General features: G+C 35.7%; 1 protein-coding gene and 1 pseudogene across 3 annotated transcripts in view; one reads left to right on the top strand and one right to left on the bottom strand.

Moving 5' to 3' along the window:
- Window positions 1-25,020, top strand: part of YLPM1 (YLP motif containing 1) — a 75,913-nt gene that overhangs the window by 36,093 nt on the left and 14,800 nt on the right. Inside the window, exons 7-18 of one of the 3 annotated variants that reach the window (XM_041758893.1) lie at window positions 5,718-6,135; window positions 6,248-6,340; window positions 6,659-6,773; window positions 7,459-7,577; window positions 8,635-8,789; window positions 12,598-12,660; window positions 12,953-13,072; window positions 13,313-13,489; window positions 13,569-13,652; window positions 13,938-14,021; window positions 17,814-17,894; window positions 21,002-21,053. In XM_041758893.1, the coding sequence (XP_041614827.1) occupies window positions 5,718-6,135; window positions 6,248-6,340; window positions 6,659-6,773; window positions 7,459-7,577; window positions 8,635-8,789; window positions 12,598-12,660; window positions 12,953-13,072; window positions 13,313-13,489; window positions 13,569-13,652; window positions 13,938-14,021; window positions 17,814-17,894; window positions 21,002-21,053 (1,561 nt within the window). Of the gene's footprint in view, window positions 1-5,717; window positions 6,136-6,247; window positions 6,341-6,577; window positions 6,774-7,458; window positions 7,578-8,634; window positions 8,790-12,597; window positions 12,661-12,952; window positions 13,073-13,312; window positions 13,490-13,568; window positions 13,653-13,937; window positions 14,022-17,813; window positions 17,895-21,001; window positions 21,054-25,020 lie in introns of all 3 variants that reach the window. The other 2 variants (XM_041758892.1, XR_005988407.1) reach the window with 2 other exon arrangements.
- LOC121493184 lies at window positions 2,568-4,979 on the bottom strand (annotated as a pseudogene).

The raw sequence follows: 25,020 nt of genomic DNA, 5'->3' as shown, positions 1-25,020 counted from the left end.
AAGTCAGCCTTAATTCTTTTCTTTGTCCTGCCCTTCCATATCCAGTCATTCTGTTGATTGATTTTACTACCTTTTTAATAGTCTTCAAATATACTGTCCTCCACTTCCCCACAATCTCAGTTCTAGCCTTCATCAGCTCTTGCCTATATTATTTCAGATTATTTCATCTCTCCATCTCACTCCCCTCTGATCCCGTTTTCCATTCTGCTGCTAGAGTGATTGTTTTGCTGTATTTTTTAATCAAATTTTGAGGTTTAGTTTACATCTCATAACTCATTTTAAGCCTACATAGGTTTGTGTTTTGACAAATAGAAGGAAGAACAAAATTTCCATCACCTGAAAAAGTTCTCTAGTGCCACTGTGTACCCCTACACCTCACTTAAGACAGCGCTGATGGGGCTTCTGGCCAAAATGGACATGCAAAAACATAAATCTCACTATGTTGCATGTGCCCTCACTTTAGAATGCTTTTGTATTCCCCCATGGCTTTCAGGATAAAATCTAGAGTCTTTTGCATGACCTTTTATGTTTTCTTCCTGAATTTAACATTACTTACCATTACCATCACTCTGCTACATTCTGCTTTCCTTCCACATGGAGCTTCTTACAATTCAAAGTGTGCCAGGCTCTTCCTCTCTATCGTTTTGCACATGCATGTTCTCTAAAACAGAGTTTCTTTTCTTTCTCTTCTTATCCCCTTCTCCAACTAGTTCATCCTTGTTCATTTTTTTAGAACTCAGCTCTGTATCTTCTCTTACACTTGTGTAAGATGGTTGCCTTCACATGTACCTCTGTAACGTCTTATACAAGCCTCTGTCATGGCCATTATCCTGTTGTATTTTGTCTGTTATCAGGTCTGTCTTTCCTTCTAAACAGAGCTCTTGGTGCACCTGGGTAGCTCAGTTAGTAAAGCGTCTGCCTTCAGCTTAAGTCATGATCTCCCAGGACCCTGAGATTAAGCCCTGCATTGGGCTCCCTGCTCAGTGGAGAGTCTACTTCTTCCTGTTCCTCTGCTGCTCTCCCTGCTTGTGTGCTGTGCACACGTGCACTCACTCACTCTCTCTCTCTCTCTCTCTCTCTCTCTCTCAAATGAATAAATAAAAATAAAATATTTAGAGCTCATAATGATAGGAACTATGTCTTTTATCTTTGTATCTCTTAGCAAATAGTAGAAGCTTCAAATTATAGTTCCATGTGTCTGCTTTATTCACTTCACAAATCATAAACATTTTTCTGTATTCCTGCATACATTATTATTTTTGATGCATAATTTATTAAAACTATTCCACTTCTGTTGGACAATTGGTTTCTAATCCTTCAGCCTTATTATTAATAGAACATTAATGAATATTTTTGTATCAAGTTCTTATTCTAGATAACTTTTTAAAATAATCTTAAATTCCCAAAGTGGGATACTTCAGTAACAGAATAAGGACCTTTTTTAATGATTCCTGGAATACAGCCAGTGGCTCTCAAAAATAGTTGTGTAACATGTATACTAGAGCCTTGCAGGTGTCAGCTACTTAATATTTTTGGTAGATTTAATAGTTTTAAAATGTTTTAATATGCATTTTTGATAGTGAACATGAGTATTTTTCCATATTAGTTAACTAATTTCTTCCTATAAAAATTCTATTTTGTTCTTTACCCATTTATCTGTTGACTCTTAAGGGTTTTTTTTTTTTTTCCAATTTATATTATTCTAAATACAGTATAGATATTAATCCTTTCTCATATAAATACTGTAGGGATGTTTTGTTTTGTTTTTTTACAAGTGTGTGTATTGCTTTCACTATGTAGTGTGAAGGAAATACTTTTTGTTTTATTTATAGACAAAGTCCCAAGTATTCTTAAGATATTTGAAACAGGTCTGGATAGCTGTGCTCCACACAAAAGTTTTTGTCTTATATGACATTTTCTTGGAGTTTAAAATGCCATAATCAAATGTTTATCCTTAGGTAGTAACCCTTTGTCTTTAACTGTAGCCTATAGTGATCTCTAGTTAAACAGCATCCTTATATATTGGCCAAATCCATTTCATTACTCAAAAAGTTTTTTTTAAAGCACAGCCCATATGTGAGTAAATGTGTAAGGAATGTATATATTGTTGGCTGGTCTGTGTAAGGTCTAAAATAGCTGTCAGTGAAGAACAAACAAACTAGAAACAATGAACTAAAAGAAAAGTGTAGTGAGTATTTGAATCAAACTTGTAAAGATTAAAATAAAATTTAATAATTAGGTTTCAGTATTGAGTAGATAGGTAGGACCTATCTATCTAAGAGGTTCTACTGTCTCTTTAATACACATTTCTGTTGACATTTGGTGATTGCTTTGGGAAAACAAATACAACCATTGCATGCTACAGTAGCACTCCCTCTTGAGTAGGTTACTAAATGTTCTATTCAGTTTCTTTGTTTTGTTTCCTGGTTTTGGTGTTGTATGTTGGTACCAGTCCTGCCACAAACTACTGTTGTCAACTAGACAACTGAATAGAAGTGAGGAGGCTAGCTAGAGTTTATTTCACTGGAAATTCACTATTTTTGTAGAGATAGACCACCAGAGTGAGAAAGATAGTTTATAGCAGAGATTCTTAGCCAAGTGGTCAACATCAGAATTATTCATGGAGGTTTTGTTTTTAATTAATGCTAGGATCTCCCCTACAGAAATTCAGTAGGTGTGGGGTAGGCCTGGGGCATTTATATCTAAGTGGCTAGCTCCCTAATATTTCAGGAAGGAGAAAAGAGAGAGGATAGTACATTAGAGGGGAGGGGATGGTAGTGTTGAGGACAATTTTTTTTAAGTGGGTATTTTGTTTATTTGTACTTAAACCTGTAAACCAGCCAGCCAACTGGTACTATTATCATGATACATTAAGATACAAAACATCTTTCTGCAAATACTAAAATAATGAACACATTAGGAGTTATTGTAAAACAACACAAGGGGCAGAGGAAATCAATGAAGCACATGTGGTTTAACCCTTCACCGTAACAATTGAAGTTATTAACAAGTAAAGCTTCACACTCTCTGAAAATACAAATAATCCTTTGTCACACATCTTTGTATTTTTACTTCCTATTCTTGAGGTTAGATCCTAGAGCTTAAAGATACCCAAATTAGTATGGTATCTAGTTATTTATAGCCAGAAACATGCCATGTTGTCCATAGCAGCCAATGCTACTGAAACTTCCTTGACTAGACTCCAGTTGTACCCCCTCAATTTGACAAAATAAGCACAGTGAGAAACAGAATATCAAGGCAAGATACAGGACCCTAAAATATAAATACTAGGAAAAGTAATACAGCCGCTGCCCAAATTGAGATTGAATAATATACTCATCATCATACGTCTTCAGGGTCTGTGTTCACAGAGTAATTTGGGAATAAATCCATTATTTGCTGGGTGCTAAAATCCTTAGCAGTTTGTTGTATTACATTATTGGCTTTCCCCAACAGTTTCTAAGATAGACTCCAAATCACTGACAGAATTTTGCTGGAACTGGATCTGGGGCTGCAAGGATTCCTCTCCACAGTTGTGGAGCTGATTGTTCCATGTCTGGTTGTTCCAGGCTTGGGGGCACCAGCTCTGACTCTTCCAGGAATAGTTGTTCCAAGACTGACTGTTCCAAGTCTGGTTGCTCTATATTGAAAGGTTCCAGAAGTGTTTATCAGTTATTCCTGGTAGTAAGAAGAGAAGCCTGATTATTCAATAGTTGCTGAGCTTGTTTTGAGTCACACTTGCTATTTGGCCAGTTATTTTTCTGCCACTTCTTACATTTCATTCTCTGGTTCTGGAACCAGGTCTTAACCTGCTTATAGCTAAGGTTCAGAATGTTGGGAAGTTCTTGGATCTACTTTAGAGTGAGGTATTTCTGTCTCTGAAATCTGTCGTTGAGTACATATAGCTCTGAGAGGACAGGGTTCTGATCTTCTGTGTCTTGCCCAGGGCCATACCTTCCTTCTTCACTGTGCTCTCCTCTATAGAAGCGGCCAGTAGTTTTACTCTGGGACTGGTGGAAGAATCGGGGCTGTCCTGAATAAGCAGATCTATGGAGGAAGGAAGAGGAGAGGCAGTTTCCACGTGGGGTGTCTCAACAGATGACACTTGCAAGGACGCATAATTTTTTTTAGACCCATAAATCTCAGGCATTTGAGAAGAATCCCTAGAATTGGGTGCTTTGGGGCAAGGCAGATACGGGCTGAACTGAATCCACATTTCTGTTGCTGAGTTAAAGGGTAGAGGGAAAAAAACAAAGAATGAGAAACAAGATTGATTTTGTTTTGGTTTTCTTAAGATTTTATGTATTTATTTTATTATTAGAGACAGCAGGAGGAGCAAAAGGAGAGGGACAGAGTCTCTGCTTAGCTTGGAGCCTGACATGGGGCTTGATGTCACAACCCCAAGATCTTGATCTGAACTAGGGAATCAAGAGGGAATCCCCAACTGACTGAGCTACCTAGACAGCCAAAGAGCAAGATTGTAAGAAAAGACCCAGGCTTATGTATCTAGGTGGAAAAGCTTAGAGAAATATGAAGATCTCCATATGTAAGAGGGTCAGAAAGATGGGATGAAATGGGTCACTACCTCAATAGCAAGAGCCAACCAGCCCAATCCAGCAAAAGGGCAAAGACAATTTTTTTCCTTTTTCTAAATAACCTAATTGAGGTATAATATAGCATGTATTTTGCCCATTTAATTGTGTGGTTCAGTGATTTTTAAATAAATTTACTAAGTTGTGCAACTGTCACCATAATCCAGTTTTAGAACATGTTCGTTATCCCAGTAAGATCCCTTTTGACAATTTGCAGTTAATCCTCATTCCTACCCCAGGTTCCAGGCAACAATTAATCTACTTTCTGACTTTGTAGATTTGCCTTTCTGGGCATTTCATTTAAATGGAATTCATACAATATGTGGTCTTTCATGTCTGTCATTTCTTAATTCGCCTGATGTTTTCAAAGTTCATCCATGTTGTAGCATGAACCAGTACTTCATTTCTTTTTACAGCCAAGAAATATTATATTATGTGGATTATCATATTTTGTTTATCCATTCACCAGTTGACAGAAATTTGGATTTTGAATAATGCTGCTGTGAATACTTCTGCAAGTCCTTTGGTGGATGTGTGTGTGTGTGTGTATGTGTGTGTGTTTTGGATAGACACCTAGGAATGGAATTGCTGAGTGTGTAAGTTTATGTTTAACTTCTTGAACAACTGTTAAACCATTTACCAAAGTGGTTGTACCATTTTACATTCCCATTAGCAATCTAACTGGGTTCTTATTTCTCTGCATTCTTGCCATCATTTGTTATTGTCTGTTTTATTAACTGCAGCCATTTACTGGGTATGAGATAGTATCTCATTACGATTTTAATTTGTACTTCCCTAATGACTAATGATATTGAGCATTTTTTCAAGTGCTTATTTATGTATCTACTTTGGAGAAATGTCCAAATTTTTTGCCCATTTTTTTCCTATTATTTGTCTTATTAAGTTGTAAAAATTTTTCATAATCTAAGTACAAGTCTTTTGTCAGATACATGATTTAGATATTTCTCTCCATTGGTGTATTTTTAAACACAAAAAGTTTTTAATTTTGAATGACCAGTTTATCAGCCTTTTCTTTTATGGACAGAGAATCAGATTTTAATTGCTGCTAATGTGTGAAAACATAATGGTGTGTTTATCTACTAAACCATTTACTCTGTTCTCCAGCCTCCAGGGTCCTATAGACCACCCCCTCCTATAGGTAAACCACCAGGTTCAATTGTAAGACCTTCTGCTCCCCCAGCAAGATCATCTGTTCCTGTGACCAGGCCGCCTATCCCAATACCACCACCACCGCCTCCTCCTCCTCCTCCTCCACCTCCTCCTCCAGTGATAAAGCCACAAACTTCAGCTGTGGAACAGGAACGCTGGGATGAAGATTCTTTCTACGGTCTCTGGGATACAAATGATGAACAAGGACTGAATTCAGAATTTAAACCAGAAACTGGAACAATTCCATCTGCTCCAGTGTTACCACCCCCACTGCACCCTTCCATTCCCCCTCCTGGCCCATTGCCTATGGGTATGCCACCAATGTCCAAACCACCACCGGTGCAGCAGACTGTTGATTATGGCCATGGCCGAGGTGAGTGATGGTGACAGGTTTGTATTTGGGATTGTCAAGAAATTGTTAGCTTCAGCTTTGTCTTCTTTTAGCTTCATTCTTACCATGTTTTATCCCTGATTTGTTTCACCAGATATGTCCACTAATAAAGTTGAACAGATACCCTATGGAGAAAGAATAACTTTGCGCCCAGATCCACTACCTGAAAGATCAACTTTTGAGACAGGTAGGAGTCCCAGAGAGAGCAGTATTTTTAAACCTTTTAGGACCTAGTTATCATTTGCTTTTCCTTTTGATAATATTTTTGATAATATTATCTAGGCTTCCCTTTAAAATAGCTAAAAGATTCATAAGCTGAATTTAGAACAATAGTTTATATTAGTTCTAAAGTTAGATTTGCACTCTTCAGCTTTTATTTCAGAAGAAGGGCTATAGCTCTTATTTTATACTAATTATTTCGTAGAGCATGCAGGCCAACGTGATCGTTATGATAGAGACAGAGATCGTGAGCCTTATTTTGATCGTCAAAGTAATGTCATCGCAGATCATCGAGATTTCAAAAGGGATCGGGAGACACACAGAGACCGAGACCGGGATCGGGGTGTTATTGACTACGACCGGGATCGATTTGATAGAGAACGCAGACCTCGAGATGATAGGTATGTTATGAAAAATATCTTTTTTGCCAGGTATACAAATTACCATAGACTTAAATTTGGCAAAAGTCATTGTATCTAAAGGAAATTCATAAATTTTTATACGTGTGTGTATAGTTTGGAGAGGGAAGAACAGTTCCAGACTAATCTTTAGGAAACTAGATGCTTGAGTTTTGTGAGCTTGAATTCCAGAGAATTAAATGGGAGATGAGGATAGCCAGTGAGGAAACAAAATAGTATTGTCAATAAAGATGCAGCCATTATTTAAATAGTAGGCAAACAGTGTATTTTTGCAATTCATGAGCTCTTTAGATATGTGTATGCAAGTCAGACTGAAATGGAAAAGCAAAATAAAGGGGCACCTGGGTGATTTAGTCTGTTAATCCTGTGCCTTTGGCTCAGGTCATGATCCCGAGGTCCTGGGATCGAGCCTTGCATCAGGTTCCCTGCTCCACAGGGAGCTTGCTTCTCCATCTGCTTGCAACTCTCCCTGCTTGTGCTTTCTCTCTCTCCCTCTCACATTCTCTGTCAAATAAATAAAATCTTTAAAAAAAAGAAAAGCAAAATAAAAATATTGACTATGTATAGTAACTACCCATGGAAAAAATTGGGCAGATAGTGTTATTGCATTGTAAGACAGAGACCTCCACATTTATTTTCTAAAGCGCTCCCTGTTAACATCTTCTAGGACTCAGTCATATCGAGACAAAAAAGACCATTCCTCATCCAGAAGAGGGGGATTTGATAGGCCATCCTATGACAGGAAGTCTGACCGACCAGCCTACGAAGGACCATCCATGTTTGGAGGTAAAGCAGTGCCTTATTAACTATGAGGATATTGAGAATGCAAACCACTGGAGATGATTCCCACTGTAGCTATGGATTTAAACTTTCAGAGTAGAATGTAGTCACAGATTTTTCAGAGATGGCAACATTGTTATCAAAAATAGCAGTGTAGGGGTGCGTGGGTGGCTCATTCGGTTAAGCATCCAATTCTTTATCTCAGCTCAGGTGTTGAGCTGTGGGTCATGAGTTCAAGCCCCATGTTTGGCTTCATGTTTGGATGTGGAACCTACTTAAAAATTTTTTTAAATTTTTTTAAAAATTTTAAAATAATGTAATTAATGAAAGAAAACAAAGTGTTCTTTTGTATTATTAAAGAAATTTGGAAAATAGAAACAAAATCAGTTATAATGCCACCATCTACCATACCACAACTATTATAATTTTGTATATTTCTTCTCATTCTCTTTTCATGTATGTGTTAATGGAGTTGTAATCAAAGTGTAAATACAGTTTTTTTATCATGCTTATTCCCAGTAATATTGTACCATATACATTTTTCTATATGTAAACCTATTATAATAATGGCTCTGTAATATTCCATTGAGTGTATAAAATAGAAAACCCTTTTTGTTGGACATTTAGGTTGCTTTTAGTTTTTCACAACTATACACTTAATCTAAAAATGCATCCCTGTTTGTAAGAGCAAGCTTTCCTAAGCTGGTGACTCTTGTTCATAAAGCTGTAAAGCTGGCATTACAGACAGACTATAAATCATACTTGGGACTGTCCAGCAAAGTGTAATTGTTATTCTGTGTCCTGTTGCTTAACTTTTCCCCTAAATTTAATACAAACAAAAATGATTTGAGTATTTTTTAGAACATTCTGTTTACCTAAATCTTTTTATTTTCTTGATTTCAGTAGATTTACATTACTTTAAACTTTCTCTTATTAAGGTTTCTCTTATTAAGGTACCCCCCAAGTCATCATAAATTATTTTACCTTAGCATGATCGAAGAAAGTTAAAATTTAAAATAATTACCATATAAATAGTAATTTTGTTCAACTGCTGGAATTCTAGGAGAACGAAGAACTTACCCTGAGGAGCGAATGCCCCTGCCAGCTCCTTCACTAAGCCACCAGCCACCTCCAGCTCCACGGGTTGAGAAGAAACCCGAATCTAAGAATGTGGATGATATTTTGAAACCACCTGGCCGAGAAAGCAGACCTGAGAGAGTGAGTCCTATGTAGTTGACTAGCTTTCTTGCAAATCAGAGGCTGAAAGGAGATCTTTTAATATCCTGAGCAGAATTTCTCTACTTTTCTATGACATCGTAATAATCAGATTCAAGGCATCTTACTATTTCCAAATCACCATATAATCTCAAACTGCTTACGCTATAGAATTTAAGAAATTAGAGATTAATTGCTTGGCAAAAAAAAACGTTGAAAAACTTGAAAAAAAAATTGACAAGAGATCCATTAATTGCTCCATTATTTTGACGAGAGGGAAAGTGGATTTGGTTTTATGGTATATAAAACAAAAAGGACTTGATTTACTTGGGCTTATTTTCCTAGTGACCTCCAAATATGTATGTTTTTTTTTTTTAAGTTTTTATTTTCATTCCAGTTAGTTAACACAGTGTTATATTAGTTTTGGGTGTACACATACATTACCTGGTGTACATCAGGACAAGTGTACCCCTTCATCCCCATCACCTTTTTAACCCATCCTCACACCCCCCTCCCCTCTGGTAACCATCGGTTTGTTCTCTATATTCCAGAGTCTATATCTTGATTTGTCTCTCTTTCTCTTTTTTTTTTCCTTTGTTCATTTGTTTCCTCAGTTCCACATATGAGTGAAATTACATGGTATTTGTCTTTCTGTGACTAATTTCACTTAGCATTGTACTCCATCCATGTCATTGCAAATGGCAAGGTTTTATTCTTTTTATGGCTAAAAGATTTCATTCTTTTTATGTCTAACATTCTATTTATATATATATATGTATACACATACATATTTATATGTATTACATATGTAATACATATGTATGTGTATATATACAATATTTATATATGCACACACCACATCTTCTTTATCCATTCATCTGTTGATGGACACTTGAGCTGCTCCTATACCTTGACTATTGTAAATAATGCTGCTATAAACACAGAGGTGCATGTATCCCTTTGAATTAGTGTTTTTGTATTCTTTGAGTAAATACCTAGTATTGAAATTGCTAGATCATAGAGTAGTTTTATTTTTAACTTTTGAAGAACCTGCATACTGTTTTCCAGAGTGGCTGCACCAGTTTACATTCCCACCAACAGTGCACAAAGTTCCTTTTCCTCCATCTCTTTGCCAACACTTGTTGTTTCTTGTGCTGTTCATTTTTGCCATTCTGACAGGTGTCAAATGTATGCATTCTTAAGTTTATATTGCAAAATAGTTAGATTATATTTCAGTAAACTGGTACTAGAGATTTCCATCAGCTATTTTGACTACATAGGACTACATAAGTCTTTGTTGGAAAGTCTGTTTCACCTCTTTTTAGTATAGCTACTCCAGCTTTTCTGTGGTTGCTTGATAGCATGATTTATCTTTTTCATCCTTTTACTTTCAGTCTTATTCGTCTTTGAATTTATAAAGTATGTCTCCTTTAGACAGCACAGCATATAGTTGGATCATGTTTGTTTTGTTTTGTTTTGTTTTTTTATTTTTTTTATTTTTATTTTTTTGGATCATGTTTTTTAATGTAGTCTGACAACTTATACCTTTTCATTGGATTGTTTAATCCGTTCATATTATAGTATTGTTATTGATATGGTTAGCTTAATTCCATTTTTGGATTGTTTAATTGTATAGAAATACAACTAACTCGGGCAGCCTGGGTGGCTCAACAATTTAGCGCTGCCTTCAGCCCAGGGTGTGATCCTGGAGACTGAGAATCGAGTCCCACATCAGACTCCCTGCATGGAGCCTGCTTCTCCCTCTGCCTGTGTCTCTGCCTCTCTCTCTTTCTCTCTCTCTGTCTCTCATGAATAGGTGAATAAAATCTTTAAGAAAAAAAAAAAAAGAAATACAACTGACTCTTAAATATTGATCTCATATCCTGCAACATTGTTAAACTCATTTATTCTAATTAATTTTGTAGTGGATTCCCTAGGATTTTCTGTATACAAGATCATGTGATTTGCAGATAGAGGTTTTACTTCTTCCTTTCTCATCTGAATGCTTTTTATTTCTCTCTCTCTCTCTCTCTCTCTCTCTCTCTTTTGCTTAGTTGCCCTGGCTAGAACCTCCAGTACAGTGTTGAATAAATGTGGTGAGAGTGAACATCCTTGTTTATTCTTGATCTTAGAGAGAATACTTTAATTATTTCACCATTAAGTATAATATTAGCTGTGGGTTTTCAGTAGATACCCTTTATCAGGTTCCCTTCCATTCCTAGTTTGTTGAATTTTTTTATCATGTAATGATGTTGGATTTTGTTGAATGCTTTTCCTGCATTTGAGATTTTTGTGATTTTTGTTTTTACTGTGTGTGATTTTATTCTTTTGCATGTGATTTTTTATCATCATATTGATAATGATGTATTGATTAGAGTAATTGATTTTTTTAAGATTTTATTTATTTAAAAAAAAAGATTTTATTTATTTATTCATGAGAGAGAAAGAGAGAGAGAGAGAGGCAGAGACACAGGCAGAGGGAGAAGCAGGCTCCATGCAGGAGCCTGATGTGGGACTCGATCTCGGGACTCCAGGATCACGCCCTGGGCCGAAAGCAGGCACTAAACTGCTGAGCCACCCAGGGATCCCCCAAGTAATTGATTTTTGGATGTTAATTTGCATCCCTGGGTTAAATCCCATTTAGTCATGGTATATAATTCTTTTTATATGTTGCTGGATTCCCTTTGCCAGTATTTTATTGGAGAGTTTTGCATCTGTATTCATAAGGAATAATCTATAGTTTTTTTGTTTGTTTGTTTGTGATGTTTTTGTCTGGTTTTGGTTTTAGAGTATTATTTTTTTAATTAATTTATTTATTTTGGTTTTAGAGTATTTGTGTGATTTGAGATGCTAGCCTCACAAAATGAGTAGGGAGTTCCTTCCTATTCTGTTTTTTGGAAGAGTTTGTAAAGGGTTCTATAAATGTTTGTTGGAATTTAGTGATGAAACTATCTGGGCCTCTGAGCTTTTCTTTGCAGGTAGTTTTTAATTACTAATTCATCTCTTCACTTGTCATGGGTCTATTTCAGATTGTCTATTTTTTCTCCAGTCACTTTCAACTGAAAATGTCTTTGTCTCTTTCTAGGAATTTGCCCATTTCATCTAAGGTGTCCATTTTATAACCATTTTTTATTTCTATAAAGCAGGTAATTGTGTCCCATCCTTCATTTCTGATTCTGATCATTTGAATCTTTTCTCTTTTTTCTTAGTCAGTCTAGCTGAAGGTATGTTCAATTTTTTTGATCTTTTCAAAGAACCAGCTTTTGGCTCCATTGATCTTTTTTTTTTTAATGTTTTTCAATTGTCTATTTTATTGACTTCTGCTCTAATATTATTTCCTTTTTTCTGCTTACTTCAGGTTTAGTTTGTTCTTCTTTTTCCAGTGTCTGAAATTGGAAAGTTAGGTTATTGATTTGAGATCTTCTTATTAATATAGGCACTTACAGCTATAAACTTCCTTATAAGCACTGCTTTTCACTGCATCCCGTAAGTTTTGGTATTTTTATTTATATCAAAGTATTTTCTGATATTTAAATTTCTTCTTTGACCCATTGGTTATTTAAGAATATGGTGTTTAATTTCCATAGAGTTGTGAATTTCTCAATTTTTTTCTTACTTTAATTTCTAATTTCATTCCACTGTGGCCAGAGACATACTTTGTATTATTTCTGTCCTTTCAGATTTATTAAGGTTTATTTCATGACCCGTCATATAGTGTATCCTAGAGAACGATAGATAGGTCACTTAATTGTAAGACCTCATTGTAAAAAAATCTCTAAGTGATTTTTTTTGGTTTTTCACTGTGTTTCAGATTGTTGTTATAATGAGAGGATTGCCTGGCAGTGGAAAGACACATGTTGCAAAACTTATTCGAGTGAGTATGGGAAAGCCAAAAAAAATCAGTTGCTTTTGTTAGCCACTTGCCTTCTTAGCAAGCAGTGTGATATTGATACAGGTATTTCCCATTTGATCCATCCTTGTTGACCCATGTGGTAGATTCTTTTCCATAAATATTTTGTTCTGCGTAGACAAATATTTTTGCCTCTGCTTGAGTTGAAACTACCAGAAGATTGCATATTATTTAGTCATGAGAAGGAGCTTTGGTATGAGCATTCATTAATTTATTCTGTAAATTCTTTTTAACACTTTGGCTGCATGATTTATAGGATAAAGAGGTAGAGTTTGGAGGACCTGCACCCAGAGTTCTAAGCTTAGATGATTACTTCATCACTGAAGTGGAGAAAGAAGAAAAAGACCCAGATTCTGGAAAGAAAGTGAAAAAGAAGGTATGGCATATTCCTCTCAGGTTACATCCTGATTAATTAATAGTATTGAAAGGAAAACATGTTCAGAGAGAAATGTGGCTTTTTTTGAAGACAAAGACTTCTCTTTTTTGAATACAAATTTTAGTAATTAGATGCGAAGGAAACGCTACAAAGTTGTGTCTGTCCAGAAGCTAACAAGAGAAGAGGTTTAGGATGGTTCTTTGTTTTTGCTTATTCCATATCTCTTTTGGGGTGTCTTAGGTCATGGAATATGAATACGAAGCCGAGATGGAAGAGACCTACCGCACCAGCATGTTCAAAACTTTCAAAAAGACTCTGGATGATGGCTTTTTCCCCTTTATCATCCTGGATGCCATCAATGACAGAGTTAGACATTTTGACCAGTTTTGGAGTGCAGCAAAAACCAAGGGATTTGAGGTAAAAGAACTTTAGAGTACTTTGTGTTATCATGTAAGTGTTGCATTTGTTTGCTTAATCACTATTCATTCTTTTTTAGGTATATTTAGCTGAAATGAGTGCAGATAACCAGACCTGTGGCAAGAGAAATATTCATGGAAGAAAACTGAAGGAAATAAATAAGGTGATTTTTGGAAACATAGGAGGTGTTGTATTCTAAACTTCATTTTGTCTGTATGATCACTGTTGTATGGAAGTTGTTTATCCCCTTTACTTTCAGAAAGTCTTTTCTACCTTCTTTAGTAAATGTGTATTATCCTTTGTATCTAAGTGAAAGAGATGTGGCCTAATTCTTCCAGGAACTGGCCTGTTAGACTTCACAGTATTGGTTAAATTTGTCTTAGGTGCTCATGTGGTCTTTCTTTGAATAGTTTCCTGTGATAACTTGACCTCCTAAATCTCTCAATAGATGGCTGACCACTGGGAAACTGCACCTCGTCATATGATGCGTCTAGACATTCGTTCTCTGCTGCAAGATGCTGCTATTGAAGAGGTAAGTGTCCTTTGCCTTGAACCAGTGCAAAAGGGACCTTTTTTTTTTTAACCTTTTTTATTTGGAAAAAATTTTTAACTACAGAAAAGTTGCATGAATCATATAAGAACACCTATAGAACTTTCACTGAGATTTTGATTGTTAATATTCTGCCACATTTTTCTCTATATAGATATATATCTTTTTAAAATTTAAATTCAATTAATTAACATAGTGTATTGTGAGTTTCAGAGGTAGAGTTCAGTGATTCATCAGTCTAATGTAACACTCAGTGCTCATTACATCACGTGCCCTCCTTAATGTCCATCAGTCAATTACTATGTCCCCCATTATCCTCCTCCCCTCCAGCAACCCCCAGTCTGTCTCCTATGATCAAGAGTCTCTTATGGTTTGTCTGCATCTCTGATTTCATCTTGTTTTATTTTTCCCTCCCTTCCTCTGTGCTCCTCTGTTTTGTTTCTTAAATTCCACATATGACTGGAATCATATAATAATTGTCTTTCTCTGATTGACTATTTCACTTCCCATAATACCCTCTAGTTCCATGTTGTTGCAAATGGCAAGATTTCAGGGTTTTTTGATGGCGGAGTAATAGCCCAGTATATATACACATATGACATCTTTATTCATTTATCTGTCAATGGACATCTGGGCTCTTTTCACAGTATGGCTATTGTGGACATTGCTGCTATAAACATTGGGGATAAAGTGCCCTTTCAGGTCACTACTTTTGTATCTTTAGAGTAAATAGCTAGTAGTGCAAGTGCCAGGTTATAGGGTAGCTCTATTTTCAACTTCTTGAGGAACCTCCATACTGTTTTCCAGAGTGGCTGTACCAGCTTGCATTCCCACCTACAGTGTAAGAGGATTCCCCTTTCTCTGTATCCTTACCAACATCTGTCATTTCCTGACTTGTTTTAGACATTCTGACCAGCGTGAGGTGGTATCTCATTGTGGTTTTGATTTGTATTTCACTGATGCCAAGTGACGTCTTTTTGTGTGTCTGTTGGCCATTTGTATGTCTTCTTTGGAGAAATGTGTATTCATGTCTTCTGCCCATTTCTTAATTGGATTATTTGTTCTTTGGGTGTTGAGTTTGGTAAGTTCTTTATAGATTTTGGATACTAGCCCTTTTTTTTTTTTTTTTTTTTTTTTGGATACTAGCCCTTTACCTGATAAGACATTTGCAGATATCAGGGCACCTGGGTGGCTCAGTGGTTGAACGTTGCCTTTGGTTCAGGTCGTGATCCCTGGTTCAGGTCCTGGGATCAAGTCCCACGTCAGGCTTCCCACAGGGAGCCTGCTTCTCCCTCTGCCTATGTCTCTGCCTTTCTCTCTGTATTTCTCCTGAATAAATAAATAAAATCTTAAAAAAAGATATTTGCATGTATCTTCTTCCATTCTGTCAGTTGTCTTTGTTTTTGTTGACTATTTCCTTTGCTGTGCAGAAGATTTTTATCTTGATGAAGTCTCAATAGTTCATCTTTGGATTTGTTTCTCTTGCCTTTGGAGACATGTCCAGTAAGAAGTTTCTGTGGCTGAGGTCACAGAGGTTGTTGCCTGTGTTCTCCTCTAGGATTTTGATGGATGTGAGATAGACATATATGTCTTCTTATTACTACTACTGTGGAACCATGTGAAAGTTAATTTGTAAACTTCATAACCCTTAACTCTTCACCTCTAATACAGTATTACAGTATGTATCTCCCCAAGAACAAGGGTATTCTCTTACAAAACTAGAAGTCCCAATTATCAAATTCAGGAAATTTAACATTGATAAAGTATTATATTAAGTAGTACAAATTTCCTGAATTATCTCATATAGTCCATATTCACATTTCACCAAATGTTCTCTTAATGTGCCTTACAGCAATTTTTAAAAATCCAGGATATAGCCGTTTAATATAAAGAAGTACTATTTCAGCCATGTCATTGTCAGGAAAGACAAATAAGTTTTGAAGAGTGTAGGCCAGTTGTTTTGTAGAATACAGTTCAATTTGGGTTTGTCTGGTTGTTTCCACATGATTAGTTTCAGGTTAAACATTACCAGGAATGCTACATAGTGATGTTGGGTCTTTAGTGCATCATATCAGAACCATATGATGTCAATTTATTTCATTCCTGGTGGTTCAAATGTTGATCACTTAGTTCAGGTGGTATCCATCAAATTTTTCTACCTTTATCCTTTGTAATAATCTGTAGGGAGAAACCTTGTTAATATCTTGTTCCTTAAGTTTTTACTCATTGATAATTTTGCCTAAATCAGTTATTAATTTGGTGGAAGTAAATCTTTATCATGGAAAAGTAGAGATTTTTCTCTTTTAATCAGTTGTGTACTTCTATTTGGTTTGAGCTCCTATTAATGTTGTCATTGTGTTTTTATGTATTTTTACCTCCCAATGCCATTCCTCAACTCATTTCCTCTGGTTTCTGCTCCAACCATTCTCCAGACACTCTCAGCAAAGATTTCATGACAGTAGATAATTTTCATTTCTGTTGCTTAATTTTGCAGCCACGTAGAACTTAATTGACCATGTCCAACTTCTTTTTTTTAATTTAATTTAATTAATTTATTTATTCATGAAAGAGAGAGAGAGAGGCAGAGACACAGGCAGAGGGAAAAGCAGGCTCCATGCAGGGAACCCGACATGAGACTCGATCCAGGGTCTCCAGGATCATGCCCTGGGCTGAAGGCGGCGCTAAACCACTGAGTCACCCAGGCTGCCCTCATGTCCACCTTTTGACAGCGTTTTCCTTTTGGCTACTGCAAGTCCACCTTCTGATTTTCCTCTTGCTTCTCTGGCCATCCCTTTCAGTCTCTTTTGCTGGCTTTTCTTGCTACTCAGTCCTAAAATTTTGGAGTTCTTTGGGGCTCCATCTATCTTAGGATCTTGTCATTCTGCACATTTGATATAGATCTTTCTGGTAGCTTGGATCACCACATATGTGCCTTTAATAATAAATTGTGAAGAATCAAATAATTTTGATCAGTACAACACTAATTATATCTTAGTGGAGGGATTATGGGTGATTTTTAAAACTCTACCCTTACTTTCCAAATTCTCGACCAAAAACTTGTTACTTGAGTACATCTCAAATTCAACCTATCCACTATATAATTCATACAAACCTGCTCCTCTTCTGGTATTCTCTTAGTAACTGAACCCACAAATCACTTGATTGCTGAAACCTTGACTCAACTCTCTGTTATCCTTTGCTCTTGATTCTGTGTTATATCAACCTTCAACTTTATCTCTTCACCATGTAGTCAGTCTACAAGTTTTGTCAATTTTACCTTATAAATACTTCTTTAATCTATCTACTCTCTATTTGCATTGCTACCATTCTGGGCCAAGCTACTATCATCTTATTTTTCACTATACCCTTTCTTACATCTTGAAATGTGAATCATATACATATTTTACCAAAAAAAAAAAAAAAACCAAACCATGTTTTACTTGATTGGAAAAAATACTTGCTAAAGGTTTTAAAATGAAATTCTAGTAATCATAGGCATTCAAAACAGTAATTGTCAACTTAGCATGGATAATTATACTCAACTGCATAGGGAATTATAAAGATGGATATCCCAGGCAAATGAAAGACAGGAATATCATTCTTTTACAAGTTCTGTTTCAAAGTTTACGGTTTAAAAATTACTTAGAATGTAACAGTGAGTTTGTGCTGTCTTGCTCTGGGCAACTGTGCTCATTTCAGATTTCAGTGAGGGACTCAATATTTTCCTAAATGTTAACTCATCTTTTTTCTTTTTTTTTAATTGGGATGGTGTAGGTAGAGATGGAAGATTTTGATGCAAATATCGAAGAACAGAAGGAAGAAAAGAAAGATGCAGAGGAAGAGGAAAGCGAACTGGTAGGAGACAGACCAACCACTTTGAACAAAGTGTCTCTATTGAAATTTTTAAGGGTTTAATCTCAGATCTATGGTCAGATTACTACTGTTGATTTGCACCTTAATGGTAAAAGTTTCCATAATCATCTTCAAGGAGACTTTTGGATACTTTTTCTTTTCCCTCTGACCAAAAGGACCCTCTACTGTGTTGTTACAAGAAAATTTTAAGAATGCTAAGAAACTTACCCTTGTACTCACTCATCTACTTGTGGGTGGCTTTAGGGGAGTATACTTTTTAAGAAATCAATGATATATGAGAGGGCATTCTTACATTCCAGCAGATATGTGGTACAACCTACCCAACATATGCATAATTGTCTCTTCTTTGCTACAAGATTTCAAAATTGAGTTCTGTCACTGAGGCAGAAGAACTTCTAGAATGAGGAGGCAGAGGGTTGCCACTGACTGCTGGATTTGTTCTGCATTTTATCCTGTTAAGTGATGGGGAAAATGAATTGAGTTTGTAGGCAATGCATTTTGTTTAAACTGATGAGAGGCTTCCGTAGTGTGAGTTCAAAGTTCCCGTGTACCTACTGTAAATGCTTTTGATCACACCTCTGTAGAGATGTTTGCCTTACCCTGTCATTGAAAAATATGCGACCTGTAGAGTTATGTTACTTTTCAGTGTTTGATAATGAGGCACAGAGATTAGCAATGCCTTGAAACAGTGTTGCTTTTTTAATTTAAAGTATTATTTGGTTTATTTAATACTTCAGCCCTTTATAAAGCTGCTTCTCATATTCTTCTGGAAATGTACAAAGCGAGAACCCTGATTCCTACCCCTAGAGAATACAGACTCTCTAAGGAGTGGTCCCATCAAACCCATGTGTGATATAGAGGACTCTGAAAAGAAAGAAACTGTGTGTACATAGAGATGGTGTCAACCTCTACATTCTTAGATTTCATACGCGGATTAAAAAATAAGCTTTAAAGTTAATTGCATTTGAGTCTCAGTATGTTTTTTTCTTTAAACAAATTATTTTTCTTAATTAGGTTGTCTTTTGACATATATGATTTAAAACATAGGTAGGAAGTTCATTTAAAGGTCCACGCTGTTCTGGAATATGGCTAATGACCTCTTTAGCTACTTGCAGCGTGTGTACTAGAAAATGATCACGTGAGAAGTCTGTAATGTTAGCTTTCTGAAGCTCCGTCTTCCTTTTGTGGAGATTTCAGGCTATGATTCATAACATCTGACTCGTTTAAGTGTAGGTCAAAGCTCGGAACTTTTAATTGAACGTACTACTTACTTTGAAAAGTGAAACACACTGTAATACTCTGTTATTACATCAGAAACATGTCAAGGAAGTCATAGAACTCTACCCTGCTGGACTCTCTCTTTTATTTCCAAGTGGCCTAACATTTTAACCAGGGAGAAGATACACAGTTTTAAGGAAGAACAGGGTGGTTCCAGCAGGAGGAAATTAATATACTCATTCTGCTTATCTTTATGTTATAAAACTTCTCTTAACCCATTCAAAAATGCAGAATCCAGATCTTCTACTATTGGGTTCTATTCCAAGAGTAAAAGATTCTTGGAGAATTTTAACCAAAGGGTTAAGAGCAAGTCTCATGTCATTCAGACCATTTTAATGGAATTCTTAATAAACTTTGCATTTTCTACTTTGTACTGATCACTGCAACTGGGCGAAATCCAAACTTTTCTTGGTTAAGAGAATCCTTCTGGGGGATCATTGGTATGATATTTTTCTTTCTTTAGTGCTTCAGTGAACCTAGTAGATACGATTCAGAATTTATAAATGTTATTCTAGTGATGCTTAAGGTTTTCAGATGATTTTCGAGATATCACTTGTACAAATTTCATGAGTACTTTTAGCACCATCACTTCAGCATAGCTTTGTCTTGGTTTGTTGTAGAAATGTATTTGGGAAAGATGGTATGATTTATAACTTCAAGTACTAATAAGTTGAAAGTGAATAATTAGTCTGGCCTAAAAACTAGAAATGTACAAAATCTGTAGGTTTCCTGGAAGAACTATGATGCTCCAGTTCTCTTACACAGCAGCTATTGTTATCATACATTCAGCATACTTGCCAACTTACCTTTGTGTCAGTCTGTTCCATGGACTTGAATATTCTCTATGTAGAGATATTAATTCTGAAAAGAAGATGCTGACACCTTTGATGAATCTGTTTATATAATAAGCCCTAATGTTAAAGTTCTGTATGTTAGGGTCTAACAACAGAGTCCAAATGAAGGAAAAGAGGAATCATAACCGTACACTTGCTAGGTGAATAAGTGGAAAAGTATTACTACATAGTTAAATAGGTACATTGGGAAATTTGAAAATCTTACGGGACTTTGTTTGAAATAAACCACCCAGTTATTTTATTAAATAAAATGTAAATTGCCTGTGGAGATTTCTGGTTTTCGAATAACAGGAAAATGTCATTTTAAAAGACATTGGAAATAATAATCTAGGTTCCAACCGATGAAAAAGAAATGCTCTCATACTGATTCAGTAAAAACCAGCCTTTGTAAGATCTAACTGGTAAATGGGTTGAGTCATTTTTAAATAAGTTGGAACTTCATAGTTGTGTTCAGCAATACCATGTTTTCTTCTTTCTTTTGAGTACTTAAAATTACACTGCAATATAAAGTAACTGTCTTGAAGAACACTCTTTGTCTACTATCACTTGAGAATCGAAGTTGTACTTAGAAAACAAGCTAGCTAGTTATTACAAATAACTACTCTGCTACTCTGAATGATATTAATACTAGCACAGTAACCACCGTACATCCTCACCATATTTCCTATCCAGCTGTTGTTCGGACTACAACTGTGTGTCCTGAACTGTAGCTGCCTCAAAGCGCCTTCACAATAGTGTTTTGAAGTGACTACTCTGAAATCTGGGCAGTGAAGTTGGTGAATTGGGTAATTCAGTTTCTTCAGAGGTAATGAGACTGTGTTTTCCCTAAGGATATATATATAACTAGTGAGTGGAAACTGAATCCGTTCCCAGTTTTAATGCTTTTCCAGTTCAACAGTGATATGCATGTATGTGTCTCTTTCTAACCCTTCGAGCTTCTCTCTGTGTGCGATTTAGGGTTACATTCCGAAAAGCAAATGGGAGATGGACACATCTGAGGCCAAGCTAGGTGGGTATCTCCTTTTTCCTGTTTTTATATGTGATACCTGATGGTAATGGTCATAGATCTTTCTGCTTTAAGAAGAACAAATTTCCCCAAATTTCTGCTTTAAACCAAGATTTTTGGCCTACCTTAATACATCCGTAGCAAGCTTTCAGTTTAACTAGTTACATCTTGTGACAGGGTGAAAGAAGAGTATTTAGAAGAATTGCCTTTACTACCACTTCAAAGTTTTAGAATAAGCAGAAGTATGATGAATTTAGCAATAAAATACTGTCACTTCTAAAATCCATTGTTATATTAATCAGAAATGTTAGAGATGATGAGATTTCTGCTTTTTTAAAAGAATATTTAATGGCAAAAGAAAAAAAGAGAATATTTAAAGGCAGTCCAAAGTTGAACCTGATTATGAATATTTTGGGTAACAAGAGTAGTAATAATAATAAATATTGAAGTTTAAACATTCAAACATTCATTAAAAGGCAGTTATTTTTCTTATATAATAAATAAGAGTTTCTGGTTTGGGGGAGGTAGATATGTAATTCAGGTTTTTAAGGAGCCTGCTTTGTAAGATTCTTTCCTTAGGTTTATTTTTAGTGGCAGGTTGATTACAAGGTAAACTGATTAAAATTACTATCTAACCCAAAAGTTGGAGTTGCCTAATGTGAGCTTGTCTGTCAAGCAGAAAATCATATATATCCAGTGATTTTCATCCAATATTTAATGGTAATAATTGCAAAACTTTTTTTTCACCTCGCTTAAAAAAATCATTTATCACGTTAAGATGTATTAATAAATAATCTAAGAAAATGAGATAAGGACTTCCTGGAAAATTGACCTTACTAATGTATGAAATTTAACTGTCAGTCTCTGCGTTTCTTTTCCTGGTATCGTACTGTTACTCCAAGACTGAAGTAACCATCTAAGTATCTTAAGTTTATAGAACACATCTCAGTCATTTAGCTGCTTCACTGTTTGGGATCCTTTGTGTTTCTGATGTAAGAGGAGTACATTTTACATAAGTTGCATAAATTCTGCCTTTTATTTTGCCCAGCTGATCATGTTAGCAATTGATGTCCACTAGATCCTATGTAAAGTAGTTCCATAAACTTTAGTATTACTGTATTATTAATAGGGATAGGTGCTTTGATATAAAGTCTAGGGTTTTTTCCTAGTGTATGACATGTGAAAATTGTATGTGGTTACTGACATATTCTTAAACTGGTCTTCTCTCTTTGGGAAATCTTAGTCAATGATCTCTTCCTCTAAACTTTTAAAGCATTTATAAACGTTTCAATGCCATTAAATACGTAGGAAAATAATAATCACAAATTACTTTTTAAATAATAATGCTTTAGATCTGCTTATTTTGATATTAGATTAAGTCTGTTTGAAGCTCTGTACTGTACTTTGAGAATAACCTGTAAGACTGTAAGATCATTTCCCTCTTCTGGTTCTCTAAATAGCAATTATCTTTTGGGGCAAAAAGAGATCATAAATACAGATCAAGAGGATTATAAAAATGATCGGTATTTTAGCTAAGCATGTAATGTTCATAGGTATCGTGTAATATGTGATCTACAATAATAATTTTTAAACTTGAGCCAGTCCAATTTCTATTTTTCTTTCTAATTTCAAAAGAGAAAGGAAATTTAGCTGTGATGAATATTCAAGAAAATATGTTATTAAACTTGGTACTGATTTCTGAAAAAATTTTGTCCTGTCTACCATTTGCTTCTCAGAAAACACATTTTATACAAATTCAATCCATCTTAAAGCATTAGGCAATTAATTCCAGAAATGGATTTGGTAAATAAACCATTTCAGTTAAAAGCACTGAAGGTCTAGTAATGAACCTAGAAAATAAACCCCACCATGTTTGCCACTGCTGCTGTTGTTTTAATAAGTGACAGTGATGTTTCTTTCATTTAATGACGGACATCTTGCACCACTGTGTTATCTTGAGAGCTAATCTATTTGTGGAGGAAGGCAAATTGAGTGTGAGCATTCTTGAAAGTGCTTGCTTCTTTGAGATTGGTCCGTGGAGCCAAATGAGAAGATTATTCCCTAAAACATAAGGCCCTTCATCTGAGAATTAGTCTATGGTGCTTTCCTTATGATAAGAAATTCGATAGATTTGATTACCAAATACAATTAATTTTTCTAGTACTTTACCAACATTCTTAAATTACTTTTGGTAACACGATTATGCTAGATGAAAACATACTAAGCTTCATCTAAGTCACACATTGAGCCAGAAGAGTTAAATGTGTACCTGGGGAATTTTGATTCACAAATGAGTCTGCCAGTGAGAAAGTACTCATTTACCTTTCATGCAGCTGGTTAAATCCCATTGCAGATTCTTGATCTGTGTTCATTAAGTACAGTATGCACTTCAGCCAATGTTTGAATGTTAAATTGGAAGTGGTGTAATTTTAGAGAGATTCAAAACTGGCCTGAAATACATCTGGCATGGGTGCTGTGGAGTTGTTAAAGACGGCCTGTGGCCCATTTCAGTTGCCCCTGACTGGCTCCTTTTCAGCTGGGACACAGGCACCCTAATACTAGGGTAGGTGTTACATGCCACATCAGACGCTGGGTTTCAGTATTGAAGCTACTTAAATTCTGATGATATGATTTTGGTTTCTCAAATTGTGAGAATTTCTCACAATTTGAGAAACCAAAAGGTTTGAGACTGCTATCCTAATTTAGATTTCTCCATACCAAGTACTTTGCTTTTCTCATCTGTCATTTGTCTCTGATTATTGGTTATTGTATATTGGCCTTCTACATGTCAGGCAATTTCATCTCTTCACAGTTGGAATGAAGTTATTATTCATATAGGCACGTAACCCTTATATGTTTACCATGACCAAATTTTCAGAAACACCATTTATGTTTAGAAAATGCATAGATGTATCTACAAAAATTTTCTGTTGTGCTATAATAATATTTACTGTTCTGAAGATGTGGGAAATTCTGTGACCTGCCAAGTTGGATATTTAAACCTTCATCTTCATCTTAAAACCTCATCTTTTGAAATTCAAACCTCTGAAAATCATTAGTGTGGGTGTATGGGACACCAGCCGCCTTCTGTAATTAACACCCCAGATTCCTCTTCCCTCACCTTATGCCATACATCTGTGTGTTTGGGTTTCCAGGATGCCATGTGGAAGAGGTATGAACCTTTCTTCAGCCCCAAGAAGGAAGCTTTAAACATGCTGTGTACAATGAAATTTCAAATTAAACATTACAAACAAGGGTGTTCAGACTAGAAGTACATGTTCTTCTGATCTTCCATGTTGCAAATATGGGACTCCTGTCACATACCCAGTGTTTGAGGAAAAGTTCTTGCAGTTTTCATACTTGCCCTTCTGCATTGCTGCCTTGGCTATGCTCTATTCTTGGAGTTCAGATATGAATTTTTTTCCTTTGAAGTATGTTAATGTCAAAGTTGATCTTAAGTTTGGAAATCCCTTGAGGTTTATTTAATAAGTGTGTTAGAGCTTCCTACTCTTCTAGTAATACTGTCTGTATACTGTTGAACTAGAACAGTTTTATTGTTTGTGGGACTTCATTGGTTTTCTAATACCATCATCTGTGTCCCTATGCAATCAAGGGATCACTTCTTTAAGAATCTGTATAATACGGCCTGTCACACACACGGGGTAAAGCCATTTGGTACAGCATGTGGTTTACAGAGATTAGGCAACTGTTTCTTTTGAACTCATCCATGTTAAAAATTTTTCCAAAGTGATATGATAAAAATTTATTGAGTTTTGTAAAGTGTTGTAGTGTGCCTTGCAGATTTTTCAATACTATTGCTTTTATGGGGGAGGGTTTTAGGAAATAAAAATTTTGCCAAGTATGCGAAATCTTACTGGTTTTTTTTAAGCCTGTTTGGTATGGTACAGTTAGCTGTGTGTGAATCTTTTACATTTGAAGCATAAACTCACCCTTTCTCCTGCCACTGCTT

Source organism: Vulpes lagopus, chromosome 6 (genome assembly GCF_018345385.1).
Source record: "Vulpes lagopus strain Blue_001 chromosome 6, ASM1834538v1, whole genome shotgun sequence".
Lineage (NCBI taxonomy): Eukaryota > Metazoa > Chordata > Mammalia > Carnivora > Canidae > Vulpes > Vulpes lagopus.
The sequence above is the reverse complement of the archived record's forward strand: the minus strand, read 5'-3'. Positions and strand labels throughout refer to the sequence as shown.